Genomic DNA, 7,894 nt, shown 5'->3' on the forward strand with positions numbered 1-7,894 from the left:
CAAATGACAAAATCATTTTTTTTGAGTGAAGGACATACATTGGGTTGTTAGGTGTCTTGTGTCCAAATTTGGTGTCAATTCTTCCAGTGGTTTTTGAGTTCTGTTAATCCCACAAACGAACATTACATTTTTATTTATATGGATTTTCCATGCCATTGAGCCATTGCTAAAAAAACAACACTGCACCTTTAAGAGAACACTCTGCTACCCACCTACGTCATTCAGGGGCGGAGCCTGCTGGTCTCCTTTGCTTCCGCCAAGAGCCTGGTTTGGCTTTAGTCACATGACCGGAAGCGGAAGCTTCTCAAAGAAGGGGCTCGGGTAGATACCAGGTGGAGGGTGAAAAAGTGGTGCCTCACTAAAAAGGAGCCCATTGGAAACACCAACCCCTAAAAAACCCCCAAACAGTTAGAAATAACAACTCAAAGGAAGGCCCTTGAAGCAATGAAGGCCCAACAGGCCTAAGAAGCCCAGGTTTCTCATCCTTCTCGGCTTTCCTCTCCTCCTGGTGAGTCCCGCCTTCTTCCCAGGCCTTCTCCATCTTGGAAGGCAAATGGGAGGGAGGTTTTTGTACTTACTTACTTACTTAGGCAATCCCTCGTTGTCTGAATAGGATGGTCCTCCTAGTGTCCAGAGGAGAGCGACTAAAATGATAAAAGGTCTGGAGAACAAGCCCTATGAGGAGCGGCTTAAGGAGCTGGGCATGTTTAGCCTGAAGAAGAGGAGGCTGAGAGGGGATATGATAGCCATGTATAAATATGTGAGAGGAAGCCACAGGGAGGAGGGAGCAAGCTTGTTCTCTGCTTCCTTGGAGACTAGGACACAATGGAACAATGGCTTCAAAGTACAAGAGAGGAGATTCCATCTGAACATGAGGAAGAACTTCCTGACTGTGAGAGCCGTTCAGCAGTGGAACTCTCTGCCCCGGAGTGTGGTGGAGGCTCCTTCTTTGGAGGCTTTTAAACAGAGGCCGAATGGCCATTTGTGGGGGGTACTTTGAATGCAATTGTCCAGCTTGTTGGCAGGGGGTTGGACTGGATGGCCCATGAGGTCTCTTCCAACTCTAGGATTCTATATAGGTACTATTCGGTTGCAAAAGTGTGCTTTGCAGTTTTCTTTCTTGTTATACCTCTGCATTTACATACTGTTTGGTGGGACTGAAATATCAGCTGTACGGTGAAACCCGAAGCTAAGATGAGCCATAAACTGAGCTGGAAGACTAACCGATAACAAAGAAAAACTTTAGTTAGTACTAGACCAGTACTAGTTTCAATCCAACTTGCTCACAGCACTGGTTGAGATAAAATGGCCTAAACTCCAAAATGTTACATGTTCCTGGGCTGGAGAAAGCTCCGGTGTTCATATGGTCATTTCCTCATAGGTTTCTTTTCAGGACTGTAGTTGTAACCTCTGAGACATGTCTATGTGATCAGCTTTCCACGCCTTTTTCTCTTTCTCCCAGGGGCTGGAATGATGATGCTGGCAAATCCACAGTCGGTTCTTCCCTTTTGTGATGGAGTGGAACTGAATCAGGTAAGCAGAAGGATTCCTGGGAGAGGAGGAAGGGAGATGCCTGGGTGTCGTTTGTTCCAGGCTTAATCATCAAACATCTCTTGAAACAGAAACAATCAAATGGGATTTTCTTAAAAGAGAAATACTGAAGGCACAATTGCAAACAGCTCTAACAAGGAGGAAAATAAATAAATAAGAGTAGTCTAAAGAAACCAGAATGGATGTTCAAAGAACTTTTAGCTGAGCAAAGATTTAAATGGGATGTGTTCGAGAAATGGAAAAGGGGAGAAATCACCAAAGAATTCAGTGGACTAACCACCATAAGCAGGGAAAAGGTCTGACAAGGTAAAGCAGAAAATGAGCTCGGGTTTGCCAGAGAGATTCAAAACAATAAAAAGGCGTTATTTGGTTGTGTCAGTAGAACAGTGGCTCTCAACCTGTGGATCCCCAGATGTTTTGGCCTTCAGCTACCAGAAATCCCAACAGCTGGTAAACTGGCTGGGAGTTCTGGAAGTTGTAGGCCTAAACACCTGGGCACACACAGGTTGAGAGCCACCACAGTAGTAGAAGAAAAAACGAGCAAACATGGTAAAATGAGGTTGAACTCAATAACCAAGAATCCTAGAGTTGGAAGAGACCTCATGGGCCATACAGTCCAACCCCATTCTGCCAAGAAGCAGAAAATTGCATTCAAATCACCCCTGACAGATGGCCGTCCAGCTTCTGCTTAAAAGCCTCCAAAGAAGGAGCCTCCACCACACTCCAGGGCAGAGAGCTCCACTGCTGAACGGCTCTCACAGTCAGGAAGTTCTTCCTCATGTTCAGATGGAATCTCCTTTCTTGTAGTTTGAAGCCATTGTTCTGTGTCCTAGTCTCCAGGGCAACAGAAAACAAGCTTGCTCCCTCCTCCCTATGACATCCACTCACATACTTATACATGTCTCTGACATACTTATACATGATGGTTTCTTCCAACTCTATGTTTCTATGTGCCAATAAAGGAGTGGTTCTGACTGTGACCAACCAGATGACACTACGAAGCTTGCAATTATGGCATGTGGTTTGTACCTTTTCTACTCTGCCAAAAGGAATGTAAATCTATTGTTGAAATCTTGTAGTTTTTTTTCCTTGATAGACCATATGTGAGAAAATGTTTTCTGTTTCCACCAGGGCCCAATTGCCTTTGAGGACGTGGATGTCCATTTCTCCCCGGAGGAGTGGGCTCTCCTGAGTCCTGATCAGAAAGCATTGCACGTGCAGGTCATGGAGGAGATTCATGGGTTGGTGGACTCTCTTGGTAAGGCTCCCTCATCCATGGGGATTTCTATGTATTTATTCATTTATCCACAGTATTTATATTCTCCCCTTCTCACCCTGCAGGGGACTCAGGGCAAATTACAATGCACATATATACATGGCAAACATTCAATGCCAGTTAGACATAAAACATATATAGACAGAGGCAGTTTAACATTCCAACTGTGTCCAAGCTTTTCCGGCTTCATGAGGCCCTTCTACACATGCTGGATTCCAGCCACAAGAGGAGCTGCTGCTTCACCGTCCACTGTGACACCAAGTCCTTGATAGAGTACTTCCTCATTCTTCTGCACGCTGCTGGAAGGTTTTATGGCATCGTAAATCAGTTAAATTAGCCTCCCCACATAAGCGGTACCTAAATTTCCTACTTGACAGATGCAACTGTCTTTCGGGCTGCGAAGGTCAACAGCAAACTAGAGGAATCACTGGAAGCTCACTCCGACCCTCTCGGTCAGTAATGATTTAATGCAGCTAGCTCTCAGCTAACTGTGCCACAGCCCGGTCAAAATAGGGAATTCTATTTCCAAACACGTTATTTTCCCCCAAAAGTTCATTAAGTCAGCAATGTCAACAGTTAATCATTGTCACAGTTCTCATCATGTATGTCTTGTATGTCAAAAACGGCATTGAATATTTGCCGTGTATATGTACATCGTGATCCACCCAGAGTCCCCTTTGGGATGAGAAGGGCGAAATAGAAATACTGCAAATAAATAAATAAATAAATAAATAAATAAATCAGCAACTTTTCATTACAATCCATGAATTGTAGTTGTTTTTCCAGGCCTTATTCCTTAGGATGGTATCTTCAGCCCAATGAGGCCTCATTCATAGACGTTTCATACAATTTCATTCAAAACATATATCATAACTAGGTTCCTGTGGGTTTTTTCGGGCTATAGGGCCATGTTCTAGAGGCATTTCTCCTGACGTTTCGCCTGCATCTATGGCAAGCATCCTCAGAGGTAGTGAGGTCTGTTGGAAATAGGACAATGGGGTTATATATCTGTGAAATGACAATGGGTTTATATACCTGTGATATGATATATCATATCATGACAGAACTGGAGGTTGGGAAGAGAAATAAAAAGGAAGGAATGACTATGAAAGGGGTGGTAGCAATTCAAAAGCACAGCTAGAGAAAAAGGGAAGTCTTTGAATGAGAAAGAGACAGAATTAAAAAACAGGCTGGGCTGAGCAACAGGTAACCTCTGGAACATATGTTACTTAACTCTCTCTTAGAGGGTCTAGGCCGGTGGTTCTCAACCTTCCTAATGCCACGACCCCTTAATACAATTCCTCACATTGTGGTGACCCCCAACCATAAAATTATTTTCATTGTTACTTCATAACTGTCATTTTGCTACTGTTATGAATCGTAATGTAAATATCTGAGATGCAGGATGTATTTTCACTCACTGGACCAAATTTGGCGCAAATACCCGATACACCCAAATTTGAATACTGGTGGGGTTGGGGGGGAGGTTGATTTTATCATTTGGGAGTTGTAGTTGCTGGGATGTATAGTTCACCTAAAATCAAGCAGCATTCTGAACTCCACCAATGATGGAATTGAACCAAACTTGGCACACAGAACTCCCATGACCAACAGAAAATACTGGAAGGGTTTGGTGGATATTGACCTTGAGTTTTGGAGTTGTAGTTCACCTACATCCAGCAAGCACTGTGGACTCAAACAGTGATCAATTTGGACCAAATTTGGCACGAATACACAATATCCTCATATGTAAATACTGGTGGAATCAGGGAAAATAGACTAGATCAAGGGTCCTCAAACTTTTTAAACAGAGGGCCAAGTCACAGTCCCTCAAACTGTTGGAGGGCTGGATTATAATTTGAAAAAAACAAAACATGAATGTATTCCTATGTACACTGCACATATCTTATTTGTAGTGCAAAAAACACTTAAAAACAGTACAATAATTAAAATGAAGAACAATTTTAACAAATGTAAATTTATTAGTATTTCAGTGGGAAGTGTGGGCCTGGCTTTTGGCTGATGAGATAGGGTTGTTGTTGTTGTTGTTGTTGTTGTGTGCTTTCAAGTCATTTCAGACTTAGGTTGACCCTAAGTGAGAGCCGGGTAAATGACCTTGGAGGGCCGTATCCAGCCCCCGGGTCTTAGTTTGAAGACCCCTGGACTAGATATTTGGGAGTTGTAATTGCTGGGATTTATAGTTCACCTACAATCAAAGAGCATTCTGAACTCCACCAACGATGGAATTAAACCAACCTTGGCACACAGAACTCCCATGGCCAGCAGAAAATACTGGAAGGGTTTGGTGGGCATTGACCTTGAGTTTTGGAGTTGTAGTTCACCTACATCCAGAGATCACTGTGGACTCAAACAATGATAGATTTGGACCAAACTTGGCACAAAGACACAATATGCCCTTATGTGGAGTTTGGGGAAAATAGACATTTCGGAGTTGTAGTTACTGGGATTTATAGCTTACCTACAATCACAGAGCATTCTGAACCCCATCAAGAATAGAATTTTGGAGTTGTAGTTTGCCCACATCCAGAGAGTACTGTGGACTCAAACAATGATGGATCTGGACCAAACTTGGCACAAATACTCAATATGCCCATATGTAAATACTGGTGGAGTTTGGGGAAAATAGACTTGACATTTTGGAGTTGTAGTTGCTGGGATTTATAGTTCATCTACAATCACAGAGCATTCTGAACCCTAACAAGGATAGAATTGGGCCAAATTTCCCACACAGAACTCCCATGACGAACAGAAAATAGTATTTTCTGATGGTCTTTGGCAACCCCTCTGACACCCCCTCATGACCCCTCTAGGGGTCCTGACCCTTAGGTTGAGAAACACTGTTCTAGGTGGTCAAACCATTTCCATCTTTACTGCACAAGGGGTGGAGAGAGGACAGCATGTATATCTTCTTTTTTTCTGCCAGATCTATGTTGTTTTTAAAACAATTTCAATCCACTTCTTATCCCAGTCCCTTAGAGTTCTTATCACTCATGCTGATTGTTTTTGTCCCTCTTCTTCACAGCAGATAACTGGAACACCAAACACAGGAAGCATTTGGGACACAGTGGGGGCCTTCTGAGACGCCAGCAAACCCACCAAGAAGATGGAAGTTCTCCCAGAGAAAGGCCGTACAGATGCAATGTATGTGGGAAATGTTTTGCCCAAAATATGGCTCTTGTGCGTCACAAGACACTCCATGCTGGGAAAAAACTTTTGAAATGGAAAATATTAGGGAAACATGTTGTTGATGATTACAGATTGCCACATCTGGACCAAGAAGAAATCTCTGAAGGAATGGAGGGTTTCATATGCCATGAGTGTGGAAAATGTTTCACTTCTATGTCCGTATTAATGAATCATCAGGAAATCCACACAAGAGAGAAAACATACAAGAACCAGGATGGTGAGAAATCTTTTCTCCAGGGTTCACACTTGCTGAATCACGAGAGATTTCACATGGGAGAAAAATCATACAGGTGCCAGGAGTGTGGGAAGTGTTTTTTTTACATGCCACACTTGGTGAGCCACGAAAAACTTCACAAAGCAAACAAACTATATCAGCATCAAGTCAGTGTAAACTCTTTTTCCCAAAAGCCATCCCCTGTGGCTCATGAGCATACAGAACATAAAAAATACAAGTGCCTGGAGTGTGGAAAATGTTATATTCGGGATTCAAGCCTTATGACCCACCAGAGAGTCCACACAGGAGAGAAACCATTCAGATGCCAGGAGTGTGGCAAATGTTTTCCTTGCAAGTCATCCCTTCTGAGACACCAGAGCATCCACACAGGAGAGAAACCATATAAATGTGAGAAGTGTGGGAAATGTTTCGCCCAGAATACACACCTTATAGACCACTTCAGATCCCACACAGGAGAGAAACCATACCAATGCAAGGAATGTGGGAAATGTTTTGTTCGAAGTTCATCTCTTGCGGGCCACCAGAGAATCCACACCGGAGAAAAACCGTATCAATGTTCAGATTGTGGGAAATGTTTTGCTTACAGTTCAGACTTGTTGAGGCACAAAAAACTTCACACAGGAGAGAAGCCATACCAATGCCAGATGTGTGGGAAATTTTTTGCTCAGAATGCACACCTTATAAACCACTGGAAATCCCACACAGGAGAAAAACCACATAAATGTCCGGAGTGTGAGAAATGTTTTGCTGACAGGCGAGGCTTAGTAAATCACCTTAGAATCCACACAACAAAGACACATCAGTGTCAAGATGATGGAAACTATTATTTTGCAAATGCCACCGGGACTGGCGCAGCTGGCTGGGAATCAGATGCATTAAATCACAACTGACTGAGAAGTCATGAGTTTGAAGCCAGCCCGGGTCGGAGTGAGCTTCCGACCAATTTGCTGTTGACCTTTGCAGCCTAAAAGATAGTTGCATCTATCAAGTAGGAAATTTAGGTACCACGTATGTGGGGAGGCTAATTTACGACATCATAAAAATCTCCAGCAAGCATGCAAAGAATGAGGAAGTACTTCATCAGTGTCACAAATGGACGGTGAAGCGACATCTCCCCTGGTGGCCAGAATACCCTTATGAAAAAGCTGGAATGTTAAATAGCCTCTGTGTGTCTGTGTATATATGTTGTGTGTCTATGGCATTTCATGTTTGCCATGAATATGTACATTGTAATCCGCCCTGAGTCCCCTGCGGGGTGAGAAGGGCAGAATATAAATACTGTAAATAAATAAATAAATAAATAAATAAATAAATAAATAAATAAAATCTCTTGTGACCCATGAGAGACTCCGCATAGGAGATAAACTGTACAGATACCAGGATTATGGGAAATGTTTTGCTCAGAGTTCTTCCTTTGTGAGCTGCGAGAGAATCCACACAGCTGAAGGCCCATACCATTTGAACCACCAGAGAGTGCCTACAGTAGAGAAAACATCCAAAAAGCTGGGACAAAATTAATAAAATGAATTTCAATTGGGATAAATGTATGGTATGTGACGATATGAAGATCATGCGTGGTTCACATTTGACCAGCCCACACTGTCTTGCCAGAGAAAGAAAATATG

The 7,894-nt window shown here is 42.9% G+C and overlaps 1 protein-coding gene across 2 annotated transcripts; it reads left to right on the plus strand.

The window, feature by feature from the left end:
• Positions 1–288: 288 nt before the first annotated feature.
• Positions 289–7,566, plus strand: LOC132766110 (zinc finger protein 420-like). 2 transcript variants are annotated; one of them, XM_067465377.1, is made up of 4 exons: positions 289–508; positions 1,463–1,533; positions 2,683–2,809; positions 5,874–7,566. In XM_067465377.1, the coding sequence occupies exons 2-4, from the start codon at positions 1,471–1,473 to the stop codon at positions 7,157–7,159; spliced, it is 1,476 nt and encodes a 491-aa protein (XP_067321478.1). In that variant the 5' UTR covers positions 289–508; positions 1,463–1,470; the 3' UTR covers positions 7,160–7,566. The 2 variants fall into 2 exon arrangements, with proteins under 2 accessions (XP_067321478.1, XP_067321477.1); XM_067465376.1 differs by having other exon boundaries at positions 5,871–7,565.
• Positions 7,567–7,894: the final 328 nt, after the last annotated feature.

The sequence above is a fragment of the Anolis sagrei genome, chromosome 2 (genome assembly GCF_037176765.1).
Source record: "Anolis sagrei isolate rAnoSag1 chromosome 2, rAnoSag1.mat, whole genome shotgun sequence".
Taxonomy (NCBI): Eukaryota; Metazoa; Chordata; class Lepidosauria; order Squamata; family Dactyloidae; genus Anolis; species Anolis sagrei.

Coding starts and splice junctions, on each gene's coding strand:
- LOC132766110 (XM_067465376.1), top strand. CDS start 1,471: ATGATGATGCTGGCAAATCCACAGTCGGTTCTTCCCTTTTGTGATGGA. Junction 1,534..2,682: donor ATGGAGTGGAACTGAATCAG/GTAAGCAGAAGG, acceptor TGTTTCCACCAG/GGCCCAATTGCCTTTGAGGA. Junction 2,810..5,870: donor TGGGTTGGTGGACTCTCTTG/GTAAGGCTCCCT, acceptor TCTTCTTCACAG/CAGATAACTGGAACACCAAA.